The sequence below is a fragment of the Paralichthys olivaceus genome, chromosome 17, assembly GCF_024713975.1.
Source record: "Paralichthys olivaceus isolate ysfri-2021 chromosome 17, ASM2471397v2, whole genome shotgun sequence".
Taxonomy (NCBI): domain Eukaryota; kingdom Metazoa; phylum Chordata; class Actinopteri; order Pleuronectiformes; family Paralichthyidae; genus Paralichthys; species Paralichthys olivaceus.
Genome location: NC_091109.1, coordinates 4,405,948 through 4,425,056, shown reverse-complemented (window position 1 = coordinate 4,425,056; position 19,109 = coordinate 4,405,948). Strand labels below are relative to the sequence as shown.

General features: G+C 43.4%; 1 protein-coding gene and 1 long non-coding RNA gene across 2 annotated transcripts; both read right to left on the bottom strand.

Moving 5' to 3' along the window:
* Nucleotides 1–2,480: 2,480 nt before the first annotated feature.
* bhlhe22 (basic helix-loop-helix family, member e22) lies at nucleotides 2,481–4,559 on the bottom strand. Its single transcript, XM_020087206.2, has one exon. It carries the CDS (start codon nucleotides 4,341–4,343, stop codon nucleotides 3,537–3,539), a length of 807 nt encoding a protein of 268 aa, XP_019942765.1. The 5' UTR covers nucleotides 4,344–4,559; the 3' UTR covers nucleotides 2,481–3,536.
* A 1,053-nt stretch (nucleotides 4,560–5,612) lies between these two features.
* On the bottom strand, nucleotides 5,613–12,381 carry LOC138405315 (uncharacterized). The gene is made up of 3 exons (XR_011239035.1): nucleotides 12,052–12,381; nucleotides 7,314–10,003; nucleotides 5,613–6,835 (listed from the first exon to the last, which is right to left on the bottom strand). It is a non-coding gene; the product is annotated as an uncharacterized lncRNA (long non-coding RNA).
* Nucleotides 12,382–19,109: the final 6,728 nt, after the last annotated feature.

Genomic DNA, 19,109 nt, shown 5'->3' with positions numbered 1-19,109 from the left:
ATTGGCAGAGTTTTGCCTGTTACTGATATGAAGGGCACGTTTCAACTCAACACGCTTATGTATATTTTGACTTTCTTGTTTATCATTCTTAGCATACATCACATCGGCGTTATAAATAGGCACCCTGCTGGCCCTTGATATGGTAAATTGGACATTTTATGGTTTATGAAAAGGAGCGTTTTTTTATCTTCCACTTTTATTCATGAGCCCCGATTCTCCCTGTAAATGCATTTAAGACAGATTCAGCTTTATTAGACTCATGAATAAAAACGATGCTGCCTATTATGACAACTGGCCCTGTGTTGGTCGCCACTGGAGAAAGCTTGAGCCTCCTGGTTGTCTCTTTCCGTGACACTTCTGAGTGCTCTGTCGTCGCCCAGTCCAACCCACCCACATAACATTTCACAGACCCTTGTGTGTACATGACATTTCACCGTCAGCTTGTAACCATGGCAGAAATACCAACAAGTATCTAGCAGTTCCCACATCAAGAGAAACATGGTGGATCCTACATCTCCTACATGTTGTTGTGGTGGTTGTGAATTTTTCTTTGCATTTAAACAGATTTTTGTTCTGTGTTCTTGTTTTCCTGTTGGCGCTGTTGTTTCTGTGTTCCACACGCATATGGCTCTGTCTCACCCCTGGGGAATGTCCTCTTCTGGGCTAATGTGAATATTAGTATGGGTTAAATGCTCCAGTCAATTGTGCATTAATGCATATTGCATAATTAATGTATTTTAAGAGGTCTCTGTTTCTAACAGCAGGAGGAAATACAAAAACATTTTGGTGCTAAAACCTAAAATAATCAGTTAAATCCTGGCGCAGGATGATACCCATTATGAGTTGCTGACAGGATTTTTATGCCAGAGCTGTTCTGATGTATTCAGATTATTTTCATTCTTGATTTAGGGCTGTTCTGTGAAGATTCGAGGCATTCAGGAGTGTGATGGGATTAAACCGGACACTGTAATGACCTTGTTGTCGGAATGGTTCATCATTCAGACACAAAGCTCTGAGATCGCAGCCTGGCGAAAATCACACTTATAGAACACAATAACATTGTTTACTTTTATGAGGAAAGGAGACCAAATATTTAGCTTTTTTGTCTTTAATTATTTGGTGAACTTTGTTCCTTTTAATCTATTTTTTATTGTGTGTTGTCATTTATGTATTGTGTCAGATAAAAAAGACAGTTTAAATCTTTCAAATTGGATTTGGATAAATCCTATGTTAGTCTCATCGATTGAATTTTAAGTGACCAAAACTTTTCATGTTTACACATTTGACCTAAAAATAATATATATGTTGAGGAAAAATACAATATCTGTAATCTTTTTTCACCATCAGAAAATATTATAATGTGCATCCAACAATAATTATTCAGGCACCAACTGATAAAAATAATTCTTACTTTATTCAAGTAGCTATGTCTTTCCCCATGGCAGTGAATCTCTGCTTGTCAGTCTTACCCATCATCAGACCTGTCTTAAAGGAGATAATTAAAGGTGTAAAATAAAATACAAATGAAATTTACATGTGTATATAAATCATTTTTATGACTGCAGGATTTTTTTTTTTTATCTAAGTCTCTTCCTCAAGAGTAAAGTCAGTGTTTGGGTTCCAGTGCTTTCAGCACCATGGACAGAGAACTGTGAATCAGTCAATTACACGTGAGTAAAATATGATTTTGTAAAATAAATAGAAAATTTAAATATCACCTATAGTTTGTGGCTTTAACACGGTTGTGTGTTTTAATGGAACTACGGTGCCCCCACTGTTTGGCCTGAGTGTTTCGAGTTCTGATGCAAAATGTCAAAGTCAACCTCATCTCTAAAGGTTTAAACTCCATGTGGCTGGTTTTATGTTATTTTTCTAGATACTTAGGAAACATTTTCACACTTGTGCTGTTTGGCCCTCGTCAGAATGTGGGGTGAGGACAGAGAGAGAGGAGGACAAAGGGCGAGTCGCTGGGATGAGTGCAGCTGATGGCTGCGTTGTGATTAAAGACGCCAAATTACGACAATGAGCAGTGTCGTAATTACATTCCTTAATCACATTCTGGGGCTCTAATTGCCCTAACGATGCGTTTCATTGTGTGAAGCCAGGTATTACAGTCGACACTTTTCATACACATTTGTTTTCGAATTAACGTTATTACGCAGCGTCGTGGCAACTGTTTTAATCATGATAATCATGGTTTATTTATCTGCTTGTGTATTTCTTATTAAAAAATCCTCTTCCTGCCCTGAGGCAAACGGTCGCCCACCTCGTCTGGCCTTCGCTCCCAACTCTGGACGTGACTTAATACTTAAATAGGGAAAAGTTGACGGTTTTGATGGAGCAGAAAATTAGTGACCCCCCCCCCCCCCCCCCCCCAGTTCACTTGAGACATGATGACAGTACGAGCCTGACAAATAAGAGTGTATACACCGCCCCCACGAACGACGAAGGTCTCATTAAAAAGCAATCACTAATTATAATTTAGATTATTCATAATTTATTCGTCTTAAATCACAATAAAATATAATCTTGAAATGTAACATGATCATGTTAAAGGTAGAATACAAGTTTTGTTTTCCACTTCCTCGACACTTCACAGATGAATCATCAGCAGGATCTCTGTTGTTCAAAATATTTTAATAAAGCTTTTCAACACTGAAATACATACAAATGGCCCCTCTTTGCTCATAGAATAACTAACGTATCTACAATAATCCACATCTTGACCTGACAACGCGATTATAATCTGAAGACCTCGATCACATTGTGTGAGAATAAAAACGGAAAAAAGACATAGATGTGCAACACAAGCAAAATAAAAAAACGCATATAAATATCCAAATAAATAAATAAATTACAAAAGACACAGCAAAACACCGGATGAGCCTTGATTCAGGGTTTCTAAAATGTTCTGAATTTTTATTATGTCACAAAAAAGAATTGTAATCATCGTGCGCAACTTTTAACAAGTGTCTGGATCAGCACATAAATATCTGTTCAAACCGCTGAACTCGTCCTCTGTGTCATTTTAACGTTGCCTTGCTCAGGACATTCCACGTGCGCAATAGAAAAGTTCATGAAAACAGGCCTTGCACCGGTGAAACAAAATGTCTCTGAGGCGAATCAAATCAAGCAAACCCCGCAAAATGAAAGGAGGAAGCAGCAGAAACCGAGGTTGGACTAACTCTCCAGGAAGGTGTCCATCTATTTAAGTGAAAAGGTCGCGAGTTGTCAGGTCGCCGAAATCTCCAAAAGGGTCCATAACAGAGCGACTCACACTCAACACCTGCAGCCACTCTCACAGGCCTGTACTTGTTTGGCCTTCACTGTCATTCATACCAGCACTTTAAGGATGATTTATATACACAATCAAGTATTGTTTGGACAAAAAAGCGTTTTGAATGCATTAAGTACATATTACAAAAGTATTCGTCGGCGTTACGTCTTTGTCTCTAGCCTACTGACTTCCAGCAACACTCTCCAGAAGTGATCTCACAAGTGGTGTCTGCTCTCTCCTGCGCTTCTCTGGGTCTCTGTTAAGGCTTGTCAGTGCACTGTTTACAGAGGCTGGAGGTGGCGTTGTTGAAAAGGGCACATTTGTCTGGGCATGAGGCCGCGGCCACTCCGCTGGGGAAGGGGTATCCGGGCGGCTGCTCGTACGCGCCCAAGCCGGGAGCGGCGAGCGCAGTGGTGGCCGGTATCGAGGCGGCAGAGATGGCCTGGCCCTGGTTGAGATACGCCACCAGCCTCCGCATCTCCTCCAGCGCTTGCGCCTGCATGAGGATGTAGTTTTTGGCGAGCAGCAAAGTGGCAATTTTGGAGAGTTTGCGCACCGAAGGGCTGTGCGCGTAGGGGATGACCGCTCTGAGCTCATCCAGTGCGTCGTTCAGGTCGTGCATCCGTCGTCTTTCTCTGGCATTGATGTTTAGCCTCAGAGTTTTCTGCTCTTTGGATTTCTTACCTCCTTCTGCTTTCCCCGCGGCCACAGTCCGCCCGTCAGCCAGGAGGACCATGTCACACCTGCCGTCACTGTCATCGTCGGGGCTCTGCTCTCCGCCGCTGCTCTCCGCCGCCGAGGTCCTGTTGGCGCTCTCGCCGTACTTTAAGCACAAAGATCCGGTCGGCAGACCCAGTGGTCCCCCTCTAACTCCCGCGAGTCCTCCCGGCTGAATCGGGTCTGGATCGGTTTGGTCGAAGCAGCTCATCGGTGACTGGCGGTCTCTGGCAGGTAGTTCAATGCCGACCGACGACCTGAAAGGGTCCATTTTTTTAGTGGACACGGCGCTCAGAGTTTTGTGGAAAATGTCCCCTGCGCCACCGGGCAAGTTCATCCCCCTGTCCATAGCCTTGGTTCCGCGTTGTTGCGAGCTACGGTCCCTTCTGGAAACTCTTGACGCGTCTCCGCGACTTTCTTCCCGTGTGCGCCCTGCACGAGTTGAGTTGTGCGTCAGTGGTGAAGTTGTGCGCTTGTCAGCTGAGGTGTGGAGACGAGAAGGAGACTCGTGTAATAAGTGCTGCCTCCTCCTGCCTCTCTCTCTCTCTCTCTCTCTCTCTCTCTCTCTTCCCCTCCCTTCCTCTCTCTCTCTCTGTCTGTGATTCACCTTCACCGAGTCTCCACGATCATCCTCGTTACGCACAAGACGCCTGAGTCTTTTTACATCATTATCTCGAGGCGGGTTATTAAAAAGGATTCGCCTGTTGGGACAGAGACACCGTCTCCCCCTCTCGCTCCCCACCCGAGCAGGTTAACGTTTTAATTAATGGCATTTAAACGATGACAAACAATACCGCGTGCACTCCATCTCCCCCTGTGCGTGTGGTTGTGTGTGTGATGGAGTCTCTTAATGACGGTGTTTTGAGGAAGCCCTCTGCTCATAAAAAGGTCTGTTTCACTCCTCTGTTTGTGTGACAGTCATTCCTGTGTGTTACAACTGAAAAGTTACAAATCAAGGTAACAGTTGTCTCTCCTTCAAAATTGGGAAACAAGAATTTTTCCTAGCAACTATTTGTTTGGTGTGTTTATCGATTTTCTTTTCCTTTGCTAACACTATTCTGTCATTTCTCTTTTTGAGTGTGACACACTTCACTTGAATTCAGAGAAAGACAAGTGTTACATGGTTTCTGACAACCACAGCCAGTGAATACTCAAAGTTTTTGATTTACATCACATGTCCCCCAAAACACACGTGAATCTCCATGTTTCACTATTGCACTCCGTATATTTCTGTTTCAGTACCAGTTTTTCCATGACAGACAAATCCTGCAGCACTCCTACCAAGATTTACTTGTGCTTACACTGCCATCTACTGGATTTTCTAGTTTAGTACACTCATAATGGAAAGACAAATGTCATCAGGGTCAACAAACAACTGCCATCCATAGTGCTGACAGCTCCACAGTTTACCTGAACCACTTTCAATTCCAGAGGAGTCGTACCTGAACTCCAGAAGTATTTGTTAAGTTGGCCACAGACCAGGCATCTCAACATACACTAGTATGACCTGCTCTTTAACTACTTGCACTTTGCAATCATATTCTCTTTCACCTCAGCATATTCAGGATTTACACAAAAATGCCTGTTTCTGAATTAAAGACAGTAATCTCCCTCAACTTCATCTGGATTGAGGATTACCATAGCATGTGTACCACTTACATTAACATTTCAGTGGGTAGGATTTAGTGGCATCTACAGGTGAAGTTGCAGATTTCAACCAACTAAATAAAACTCCTCTCCCTCCTCCCATTGTAAGTTTAGAGGATAAACTACTGTGGTGTTTCTTCTGGTAATTTAAACACTAAATCCTTATCAGAGCCAGGGTCGGTTTTGGGCTACTGTAAAAACATGGCAGTGCAACATGGTTGCTCTGTGGAAGAGGGCCTTCTCCCCATGTTGATGTGAAGGGCTCATTTTGAGTTAATGAAATTGCCCCAATGAATGTGGTTTGAATTGTTCTCACTCATTGAGATGGTACCTTGGAACGACATATTGTGTAGGTGGAAATGAGATTTGTCTCTTGTATCAGCCACTGATGTTTGACAAAGCTTTGTTTCATTCTGTAAAGTGATTGTTGATTAATTAACTTTGTTTGGACCAAGGGAGACGGCTGGGCTTTTAAGTTCTCCAACATTTACAGTTTTTTCCTCAACGCAACTTTCAGGATATGTATAACTGTAGGAGAACGTTTGTTGATCTTCCACTACAAACATTCCTTTATACGCCAGGTAATGTTTGTAGAATGTCCCTTAATACAAATTTTTTTTGAAAGTATAATCAAAAAACTAGAAGGTGATGCAAAATGACCATGAAGAGACACAAAAGACAGAACGAATTAAAAGAAATGTGACTTGTAGCATCTGTCGATCAAATGGTGAAGGCCCTTCAGAGCAAAACGTTTGAACTCTACAGAGATAATAATATAAAATCACCACAAAGAAGATCAAATCAAAAGGAAACAAAGAAATATGTGAATTCAAGTGCTGCACTTTTTTTTCTTGTTGAGGCTTCATGTTCACAAAATAATTTTTTTGCGGCTACATCACAAACATTCAAAGTCTGACACTTTGTTCTGCACATCCAAGGTCAATGTTACATCCCTTCTGGAGCAATTTCAATTAGCTTATGTTCTGTCTCTGTGCTCAGACTCCATGAGAGGCCATCAGGGGCAGCATACTTGAGGAATTATGTTCTAACGAGTGGCAGAGACAGTCACTTTATCCTAAGACAGCAAGAGAACACCTTCATGGCCAATCAGGTCGAGCTAATGAGACAAGATGGGCCGGGACTGTGCCGCCGCCATTACAGCCGCAGTCCGTCAGCACTTTGGCAGTGAAGAGACTGTGGAGGCAGAAGCGTGTGAGAAAAAAGAACAGGCATCAATTTAGTTTGTGATAAAAGAAGTTTAGACGTAGGAGTGAGACAGGAAGTGCTGTAACCAGGAAATACATTTCCAAACACACAATGGGGTTTACAGTTAACTGTATGTGACCTTAAAAGTTCTCAAACATACGCACACAGTCCAGCAAAATCAATCAATTGATCAATCCAATTTTATGAATACAGCACATATTCACAAATCTCAATAGATGCAATAGATGTTGGGTGTAACAGAGTATGTCCAAAAAGACAATATCTACAATCCACAATTAAAATCAAGATCTTGGGTCTGATTTAGCTGCCTGCACCTTCATATTACCATCCTGGAGAGAAGTCACTGGTTGTAACTTCCAAAATTAACGAGACACTAACTCACTGCTCAAAAATTTTAATGTACTAAATGCATTGGAAATCTAAAACTTTATACACTTTCACTGACCTTCTGCAGATTCTCTTGCACGTCCAAGTTATTTTCTCCCACAAGGGGGCAGTGAGCGACTTCTAATGGGAGGCCCAGTTCATACTGGAGGAGCTGAGGGCAAAGCAGGAGCATAATGAACATGCTTTATAGCAGCCTGGTGGATTTCATTTAACTTTGAGGATTTTGGTTATCAGCGGAAGCCAGACTCTCAGCCTGTCGAGTCCTGATATGAAATTTCAATTTTGTCATGTTGTGCTCTACATCGAGAAGCCCCAGTGTGCCATATTCATGACGTGGCAAGCGGATTGATCTATTTATTCTGTAGGCGGCCGAGCTGCTGCTTTTTAAAGAGTCATGCTTGAGCATTTCGGGTCAGGGGTTCAAAATAATTTGATTGTTGTTGTTGTTGTTGGGTCATTGCCATTGTCTTAATTGTGCTACTGGATCATAGGCAATGAAGAGTAAATATTTTGAGCTGTTTTTTTAATTATATTACTATTTTATATTATATTTTCAAGTTATGCATCTTTTGTTAATGTGATTATTTTGTCAGTGGATTTTATCACCATGCTGTTGTAGCATTGCTTGTTGATTTCGGCTCACTGCCTATTTGAAGGATTTAGGGAAATAGACATTAATGAGTGGATGAAATGATTGGAAAACACACACACACACACACAAACAAACACCCACCATCAGCAGACCCCGCTTCCATCCATCCATCACTCCTTCCTCCATTCTTGGTGATAATATGCACAGACTCATGTCATTAATCTTGATCTGATTATTGTCTGCTGTCAAAATGTGCAAAATGGAACCCGTGTCTTTCTTCATAGAGCTAGTTCCCAAAAAGAGTGTGAGATGACAGCAAGACCAAATTAAATTCATGTAATATTTTTTCACATCACTCAGAAGGTGAGAAGTGTTGTTCTGAAGTCTTATCTTAGTTTCTGTAGTTGTGTGTCGAACAGTTAACTGGAGAAGGAACACTATCCACCATCATGGCATGATATTGAATGCACTGCTCATGAAGGCCACTAGGTGACAGCCTAACACAGCAGGATGGGATTTTCTCTCGACACAAATACCGTAAGACTCTCGCAGCCTCTGGATTCTATTCGTCAGTTTTATCGAAAGATTTGTTGAATTGTTTCATTTCCAAACCTCTTTATATTGATTTGTTAATTGTGAGTGTTTGTGGTGCAGTTCATCTGCCCACCTCCTCATTTACATTCCATACGTGGCCCCCGCGCCTATGGAAATTAATATGCAGATCAAATAAATCATGATTTAATATCGCTGTCGTGCAGGCCCCTTTTTAGATTATTGCAGGAGGGTGTGCTTCACTGCTAAACATGGCCATTTTAACGAGCCGTTTCTCTCTTGAGGAAAAGGGAGGAAACAAAAGTATTGCGAGAACAAGAGATCTGCTCAACCCTCGAGTCCAGCGACAATAATTTAATCAGAAGGAAATATTGAATATGTACTTAAAGAAGATCAATCCAATATAGATCACTTGCACCACAGATGTCACCCTCTTTAATTTTGGAAAAATAAATTCTAAGTCTAAGATTTTATTTAGACCTTACTGCTGGATGCAATGACTCTTTTTTCTTACTCGCTTGGAGATTACATATCTGTGTGTGTGTGTGTGTGTGTTTGTGTGTGTGTGTGTTTTCTGATGTGTACGTGTACGCGGCTTATTTGTCGAGATGCCTGAGCTGCATTCCTGCACTCCAGTGAAGTAGTCGAGCCATTACTGCTTCTGCACCGGAAGACGAGTGAAACAAAAGGCTGATCGGTGGTGCGTCAATTTCAGCACCACAGAAGGTGGACAGCGCTCTCGGGAAGCCTGTTTGTGTATGTGTAGATGGACAGCTCCCACACACACACACACACACACACACACACATAGAAGGGAGCCATTACATGCATGTTCACATAAAAATCAGACCTTTAAAATCGTGGTGTATTCATTTTATTTTCTGAAAGGGGATAGAGAAACAGTACAAGCTACAGTCAGAACAGGCACAAGCTAAACCGTCACTGTGTTTTACAGAAGTAATGTAGTGTGTGTGTTGGGTCTGCAGACACGTGAAGAAAGAGGAATCATCTCTTGGCATTCACCGCGTGCCTTAATTGTAAGACATTAAATCAAGGTCCGCTGTGAACACGGAGAGACACAACCCGCTCGCCTGTGTGTATGTGTGTGTGTGTGTGTGTGTGTGTGTGTGTGTGTGTGTGTGTGAGTCTGTGGTTACATGTGTGTTCCCCCCCAGCTACATTGACTCTACTGTAAGAAAGAGACCCCTGGAAGCTTTCTCTGAAACCTTTCATTATGAATCTAATCACATTATCTTACAGCCTTCGAGGCCTTTATGTTGTATCGTCATGTCAAGTTTGGCGAAAAATAGAAATGAAATAAAAAATCCCAAACATCTCGCAGGGTCCAAAGAGATCAAATCCTCTCCCGGCTGTTGCAGGCTTACCTTATATTGTAAAAAAAAAAAAAAAAGAATATGCAATCGGAGAAAAAGAGGTTAAGTTATAGAAATTATTTTTAACTCAAAATGATGCCAGTGGGTTTAGTTTTGCGGGTAGAATGCTCATACGTCCCAGGCCGTTATTGAAGATTAAAAAGGCTCCGTTTGTTCTATTCGTCCAAAACTGCAGAAAGCGTAAAAGTCCTCCGTTATCCAACAATGCACCTACAAAAATAAAACACAAAAATGCGTCATGAACTTCATATTGGATGGCAGGTGACACAATCTCATATTCCACAGTGACCTGTTTAAAAAGCACTTGGCATCATCCATGAAACAGAAAAAAAGTCACTGTCCATATCCAAAATATTGATTTCACCTAACCCACGCATTTTTTTTTCCTTCCAGCACACACACACAAGCCTGCAGCCTCTACTTGCGGGTCAAACGTTAAAACTGCCGCAAATGGGGGCACGCTGAAGAGCCTTGGCAACTGCGGGTGTCCCGAGCGCAGCGCGGTGTCCTATGTTGGGTATATGTGCGTCCACATGCGCGCGTTTGACCGGGACACCGAGTCCAGCAGCGACACCGCCTTAATGGGACTGATCTCTCTCCGTCAGGTCTTTTCCTCTGACTTTGGGATTAATGGTGCTCCAGCCAAACAAATGAGGCATCTGCCTTCAGCACAAGAGGATTGGGATAGGAGGAGGGGGGGGGGGGGGGGGGTTGGGGATTGGGGTTGGATGGGTGGGGGGATTGCTGACGTCACCGGGCAAACAGATGTTCCTCTATATTACCCAGCGTCCTCCTGGATCACTACCCTGTGCCCTTGAAACTAGGAGGGAAATTGAGGACTTCCCATTCCCGGATTATTAACATTTATCGGCAAAACGTGTTAATTTATCTGCAGTTGACTGGTTGCACTCTCTCCATCTCTCTATATGTGTGTGTGTGTGTGTGTGTGTGTGTGTGTGTGTGTGTGTGCGGGGAGGAAATGCCAACAATGTCCCCGCAAATTGTGAAGCCCTAAATTTGGCATTTGCTTTGAGCGGTTATGCAACATTGCACTATTCTCCCCCCCCCCAAAAAAAGGGAGAGAGAACAGACGTGCACGTACGCACTCACACAAAGTACAGACTCACACTAGTGCACGGGCATGCGCACATGCACCCTCCCCTTGCACACGCTGAAACGCACATACTCGGGGATGGATGGATGAGGGAGGGATGCTCTTGTCATCCTGAGCCTGCAGTTTGATGTCAGAGCACTTTGGTCCAGCACATCCTGTGTTTTTGTTCTGTGTGATGAGCTGCAACTAAAATTCACTCTTTAAAATAAGAGTTAGGGTGAATGTCATTCAATGACGTTATGTCATGATGGGATTATATAAGTGTGATGGTGCAGTAGCCAATATTAATTTAGGTTATATTACATAAATGCAGTGTTGGGGGGGTGACACAGATCTGAGATTATAATTCTAATCCAGACTGTAGAGAACCAATTGAATTGCATCTCGACAGATGCAATCTAAATTCAAATGATGTCAGTGCAGACACAATCATGAACCTGCTCTCCAGTGTGCGCCTGACACCAGACCTGGCACCAGCTCGGCATCTGACAGCACATTGTGTGTTGGAGCCATCACTGTGTTAAAAGCAGTGTTGGTGGAAACCAAGAGGCGCAGGCTGCAGATATGGTAATCGCACGCTCGCCATAGAACCGAGAGGAGAGGATGCAGAAACAAAGGGAATCGCCATTTTAGACGGAAACGTTCCCATCCCACGAAAACCGGGCGACTCTCGAATCGCCCGTGCGTGGTTTTGGAGCTCGATCGCGGCTAGTCGGCAGCACATCACGGTGTGTCGGGTCCCTCGGTGTGGGCTATTACCGACAGTAACACGAACCCCATTGTCCTTTAGCGCCGCGCAACGAACGAACGAGGAGGCTCAGAAACGCAGCATTGTCCTCTTTATGTTTCTTATTCATGCAAACGTCGAAACATCACGTGTTTGTTTGAGCTTTCTTATCGTCTTTTGTTCCCAGCCCCGTGCGTAAAGTGGCTTTATTCCCTAAAGCCCGCAATAACAATGGCAAGTGCAGCGTGAAGCGTCCAGGACCGTTATCCATCTATAGATAAAGAAACGATCACTGATCCTATTTCTCCTGTGAGCTGCTAAAATGCGCATTTAACCATCAGACGAAGGTGAAACGCTTCACGAATCTACATCTGATCATAAAGGATCGAACATGAAGCAAACGCAGACATTACTCACCAGGATCTGCTCCACGCCATATGGTGGTGCATCGCTCTGCTCGTATGTATCCGTGCTCTGCAGATTTTTTTTAAATCTCTCTCTCTCTCTCTCTCTCACTTCATCTGTGTAATCTTATACTTCACTGCAGAACTGTACATCTGACCGGAGACGGTCGCTTGTATTCCCGGTTCTGTCCTCGGTGGAGCGGCGGACGAGCAAAGACTCCGTTTGGCGACAAGCTGATGCTGCCAATGAGAGCGATGCCGGAGCCTCTGCAAAGCATGGCTGCGCTTTCTCGCCTTTTTTTTCAAAAGAGGGCAGGTCGTTCTGTGCATTACAATGAGTAAACCCCCCCCCCCCCCCCCCCTCTCTCTCTCTCTCTCTCTCTCTCTCTCCCTCCCTCCCTCCCTCTCTCTCCCCCCCCTCTCTCCTCGCATGCACACGCCTGCACACACGCATTTATACATACAAATGCACGCTCGCTCACACGGATGCAAATTGAGACCCACGCGCGCTCCAGAAAACCCTCCAGTGTTTTTCTTTTATGAGTTTTATATTTCTTTATTTTCGTGCATGTAGTGCAGCTGATAAACTGGATTTCAGTGCGCAGTGAAACACCAACAGTGTCGCTGGCCCGTTGTACTTTATATGTGCAGCCATAACGAGCCTGCTGTATAATTTATTGCACCTCTACATTAGGAATATGTGCAGTCGGATCGTCGCCGCAATTAATCATGTTTAATGCCGTTTGTCTTGAGAGGTTCATTAGTGCGTTGCAGTTGCTGATAACAACTCCGTAGATTATGTGAGTCCAGTTGTGTTGTGCAGCCATCGTGAGGATACACGTGTTTTTGTTTCGATTATAGGTCCAAAATTGCAAATACTAAAACACACAATGTTTTGCTCTTTAGGGCCAAAAAAGGGAAACACGTTATTGTTTTCTTCTCACATTCGCTCCCTCTTTACATGTGTGCACCTTCTGGTTTTTCCCTGCAAAAGAGGCTCTGTAAGCCATTGGTGGAGCATTCAGCACTGAGGTAGTAATTGATTGAAGCAAGTGGCAAGTCCTGCGCCTGTGTCCCCCCCTGCACTTCCTGCAGTGACTGACTCCCAGGCAAAGATGTCTAAACCCGGGCCCCATGGATGATGTCATTGGAGTAACCTCACTAACCCCTGCAGCCAAGGCTGAACGCACAGGCCTGCTAATGCCTACTTATACCTCCAACCTATTAATATATAGCCTGATCTGATTCCAGCATTAGAAATAGCCTGTAGGTGTTATTCACGGTCCATTTTCCCCCCCTCTCTCCTTCTGCCATCTCATCCATGCGCATCCCTGCTCTCTTTCACAGTTTCACTCTGTTACTGTTTTATTGTTTCACCCTCTTACAGTTTTTTTTGGGCCTTTGACGCCAGCCAGTGCGATGATGCAAGGGTCCTGGAGTGATGCAACACTGGCGAACGCACCACTAACAGCCTTAACGTTTTGTCAACATTTTTATTCTTTATTTAGAGGGGTTAGAGGGGGGGTCTAGTGGGGCCTTGCGTCAGGCTACATATAGAGGGAAGTTTGAAAGCTGCTTTGAGAGAGGGGGAGAGGTGGTGGTTGTGGTGGTGGGGGGTGAGGCTATTGTTCCCCCTGAAACAATGGGAGCTGCGGGGCGACATGCAGCGGTGCGCACATGAATGGCAGGGCTCCGGGATGTGTGTGTGGGTCAGTGGCCCGGGGTCTCCGTCCCAAAGCCCCTTTCCCAGCGCCTCACAATGAGGGCGCACAAGGTCGGGATCTCCGCGGGGTCACAGGCCACCCCCCTTTTGTCCGGCACTTCAAAACACATAAACATTTATTAATCAAGAGGCAGCTACTGGGTGTGCATGGGGGGGAGACAGGGGGGGCGTGAAAGAAGTGGGGGAGAAAGAAAGACATAAACTAGTGCAGATGCGCATTCCATCATTTGGGCTGAGGTGGAAGTTTGTAAAAGTTGCAGCACTAATAAGAGGGAGCTGTGCGCAGCAGCAGCAGGATGGAGACACGCGGCCACACGGGACTGTTTGGACTCGATATCAAACCGCACCTCATTCTTCTTCTGCTGGATTTGCGTTCGCCTTCTCTGGAGTGGGATTTCAGGCGCACGGTGACATGTCATTCTCCACACCTGATGACTCAGAGGGACAGAAAAGAGGGGGTACAACCGCCTGCACACGCAGCACTGAAGCGACCTGACGAAATGACTTGAAAATAATGGAGTCAGTGGCAGCCGCAGTGTCACAGTGAATATTTACATGAAGACACACGGGCGGCTGCAGGAGCGAAACGCCCTCCACACGCACATGGAGTGCAAAACTAGAAGGCGATGTCGAAATGCTACTGATCTGTGTTTGCGTGCATTTTCAACCACAGCTATTCAGTTATTTACATTAAAATCCTAAAGCAGGCCTCCTCCTCCTGCTCCTCCTCCTCCTCCTGCTGCAGCTTGGCCACATGACACACACAGGCTAAGAATATACTTAGTAATCAACTTAATTTCACTCGAGATCAAATAGCACTTGGCACCGGGTAAAATAACACCCGCATTCATTTCATTTGAAAGGTGCTCGTGGGCATTGAAGCCACATAATAAGCATCGGTGTTGTTGTTTTTGGGAAACAGTGGAACGAATTGGGAACCGAATCGAAACGAAAATACACGAGCCTGTAGGAAGAGACCGCTGCTGCAGGCTGTGTCCTCTGCAGCAGCACCAGGGTGTATAAACGCTGTAGTTGCATCGGTTTCAGCAAAGAGATGCTTCAATATCTGCAGCCATTCTATCAGCAGCCCCTTTATTTTCTGCATCATGCATCAGGCCTCCCCCCCACAACATCACACAATTCTCTGTAATCTCTATAAAATGTGCATCAAAGCTGTTTTAAACAGTTCTTTTTTTTAAACTTGATCAATAATTGATAGAAAATAACCGTAATACATTTGTTAGGAGTCGTCCAGCAATTAGTGTGATTTAATTTTTATTTTAGGTTTAAAATAAATAATAAAGTTCAACTACTTAAAAGTGATTTTTTTGGGAAAATATATATATTTGCCTTCACGTGTGTAAATATGTGCAAGTATGAAGCAGTAAATTAAAATAACATAACCATCATTGGTTTAAAAAATTTAGATTTATTTAGTTTGCCCTAAACTTTATTTATTGTTGTGTTTGTGAAAATCTTTCACTGTATTCTTGAATATTCATGAAGAGGAGTTGGAAGAGGTCTGCTTTTGGTTTGTTTTGGTTCCCTGATTGAAATCAAAAGATTCTGTAATGTCTATAAGTTACACCTGCAGTTCCACATAAGATAGAGAGGGCATCTTGTTCTTATTTATAATGCACATCATGAGTATAATAATTAACCTGTATATTTCTACCACCAACTTCTGAACAAATGTATTGATATTAATTATTATGAACAATGAAATTCATTTAGATTTAAACCCATTTGTCATTTGCCACTGAGTGTAAACTGCTTTCTGACACAATTTCAACACATCAGCTTGTAAAAAATTATTTAAAAAAACATACTTATGTGTGATAGTAATAAGAACTCTTGATGCTAATAACAACACGTTTTTGATCAATTGCTTGTTTTTTATTTAAATAAACCTTATTGTTTTGCATTTTGCTTTCCCCTATAAATACGCACACATAATTTCAGACATCTCTACATGATCAAGCATCTCTAACGGCATCAGTTCCACTATCAACACATCATCTTGTGTAATCTATGTGTGTAGAAAGAAAAGATGTGGGTCATGATGACATATGTGCCACAAATCAGTGAATAACCCTGTAGATGTAGATCCTGGTTTGTTTCAGGGTGTGACCTCTTTTCTCCCTGCTATCTTTTTTATTTTTCTAATTTTTTGGCAAACAAATCCTGACGGTAACATGTGTCTGCATAGGACGAGCGGGGACACTGCGCTCCCTAAGCTAACATCAAACACCAAACAGCAGTTGTTATTTCATGGTTGCGTGCAAGCAGAAACAGGTCATCTGCACTGGGTTACAGGCCTGCTGGCTGTGTGTGTAGTGTCCTCCACTGTGCATCTTCCTCTCTTGTTACAATTTGTTCTCTGCTCAGTATGAATTCCTTCTTTTCATATTTTTTGCCTTAGTTGCTGTTGAATTTTACACATTTAACAACATCTGTAATTTCAGAGGACGACGAATCAGAGAGGAGGAGTATTTATTAGTAACGGTGTGTATAAAAAAAAGGGATCTCTTGAAATTAAATGTTGTGTAGGCAGTTTGTAATTTGACTCAGTTAAGGTACATTTAAAAGTTCTTTGCATGAAGCTATTTTTTAACTATCATGCAAAATTCGCCTTTTATTGTAGAGTGTGACCTTAAGCTAAATTCCAGTCCATTAAAATGGTTGTGTGATCTCAGGAAGGATGATATCACTGTTGAATTTCACCTCTCGCCATGAGAACATTTCTATCGGGAAACCAAATCCTGTCCGTTATCACTGAGACCGGTAGTTTGCGCCCTCACATAGTGTTTTGTGCGAGTGAAGAGAGGACGAGTGTGTGGGACCTTCCCCCTCTGACATTAGCGGGGGGTCAAATGTGCATGTAGGGCACCTGGCTCTCCACCTCCCCTCTCTCTGTGATGTTAAATGTCAACCAGCAGCATCCAGAGAAAGCAAGCCGAGCCTCCATTCTAATGCTTATGCCAGAAGATCATCACGTCTGACTCCCAAAGCCATGTTTCTCTTGTGTAGGGCAATTAACGCTGTGAGAGAGGGGAAATTTACAGAATCATTAACCTAAAGATTTTTATGTCTGTGAGTTAGAGGGTCTGAGGGTTGGTGTGCTGAAAGTAAAACCCCTGGCTTTAATATAAATTTGGGATGAGCGCCTTAATCTTGATATGTTTCAGAAAGATATGTGTTAACAGGGACTCGTGCCTTTAAATGTAGTGAAGACTCTTATCCTCCATGTGTGAACATTAAGCAGTAATTACATTAAACAGATGAATTAATTTATTCCGGGCACAGGTGCTCATGCTTCTGGAAATCTTTTTGCTCTAATAACTTGTGTTCCTCCGCCGCTGCCTCAGGTTTCCTCCATCACAGTTATTTTTGTCAGATAGACGCAGCAGGAGTGACATGATCAGATCACTGATGTTACAAGGCAGCCTGGATTAATGTATAGTTCAATAACTGCATTGCACACTTATCCAGTCGCCCCTGTGATTTGAGGTATACGCTTCAGAATTGCGTCTCGCTCCAAGGTGCTCGAGGGGTTAGATGTAAATCTGCACTATCAAACAGAAGCGTCCTCGTTCATAAATGGCAGCAGTCAGGACCTTCTGCTGCACTTCCACTGTTCACTAATAGAAATCCTATTGAGGCCCAATCAGCAGGTCTGTTCCAGGCTTGTAAGTGGATTCCCCCCCCCCCACACACCCCCCCAAAGTTTGTGAAATAAGGGTCAATGGGTCTGTTATTGTTTTCGCTGCCTCTTTATCCCCACATAGCTCTGTGATGTCAACAGTGAGGAGAGCGCAGAGCCCAGGAAAAAAAAAAACCCAGAGAGGAAATAACTGCTATTATGATCTCTGTGTGTGTGTCTACCCTCTACAGGGCTGCAATTGTTCCAGTGGGCATGGACGCGTATCCATACGAAGAGAAGAAAGAGGTAAATATCACTTATCCTCCAGCAGGTCGAAATGAAGAGAGCTGCTGAAAGTCTCAAATTTATCACTAAGCATAAGACTCACTGTCTCCCACATGGTGCACAGCTCATTTTACAATAAGTTCCCTCAAAAAATCATTTAATATTTACACAATATTGTTACATGTGCTTCTTACACATATCACAGCAGGACACTGTTGGTAACATGGACAAACGCAGGGTGTGCGCAGCTTTTCACATTTTTTCTTCCCCCCACCTTGGTTCTTTCAGAGCAAAATGAAAACAAATGACTGTTCTCTAATGTGACTGTGAAGAAATCCATTTTCTAACAGATACGTTTATGTCGGAGATTCGATGGCATTGTTTTCCATCGTGTTACAGCCTGGTGCCATTTATTAAATGAAAGTGGGGATCTGTTATGAGGTGGAATTTTATGCCTCTGCCTGCAATGTGATCATTGCGCCAAAGCACAGTCATAAATTTCCTTTGATATAATTGTATTAATGCAGCGAGTAATGGATGAGCATATGTTTCACTCTGATTACTATCCCTCTCTGACTGCGTGTCCTAGTTGCCTTCCCATCGCCTGACTATCGGAATGAGAATATGTGCCTTGAGTTAATGCTGATTGCAGCAGCTGCCAACACATGAATCTCCATGGCAACAATAATGGTTGCCAGGCAACCATGCTCTTTTAGGGACACTGGAAGAAGCCCAAAGGCTTACTAAAAATATATATGGGAATAGTACTTCTCCAACGCCTTAGCCATATGCATTATGCACAGAACGACAAACAGTTAAAAGCTTTAAATCCCTGCGTGTCATTTTGCTTCTATTCAGCTGCAGTGTGCAGTTACCCTGATGCCTCTCGTCTTTGGCATGAGTGCTCCGCTCTAAATGGCAGCCACAAATACCGATATCTCTCGTGACATTAATAGACAGAGCCGTGACAGAGGGCTGAATGCTTCTTTAAGGGTGTGTGGTGCGTTTAGGGCCGTGGACAGCCTGAGTGAAGAAGATAGTGATGGTTTTTCACACTTGAAAAATGGGGCAACTGTCGGCCATCTTGGCTCCTGCATTGAGCTTCCCCTCGCCGCTCGCACAGACCCAGGTGGCATGCGCACACGCTGTGGAACAAAGCATTCCATCAGCGCAAGTGACATCACTGCAGTCTGCTCAGCTGTTTCTGCCTGCGCTATAAATAGTGTGGCAGAAAGAGCGGCTTGCCTATGCAGAAAATATTTAACTCTTGACCCCGAGCGTTGAGAGAAATAGATTTTTTTTACTCCCAAGGAAGAGGTAAACTGGATATTTGCCAGTGCATCAATCATGAGATATGGGTGTTTGGTCATGCTCACCTTATTGTTGTACATCTAAGTCCTTGCACAGTTTTCTGTAAAAG

Coding starts and splice junctions, on each gene's coding strand:
- bhlhe22 (XM_020087206.2), bottom strand. CDS start 4,343: ATGGACAGGGGGATGAACTTGCCCGGTGGCGCAGGGGACATTTTCCAC.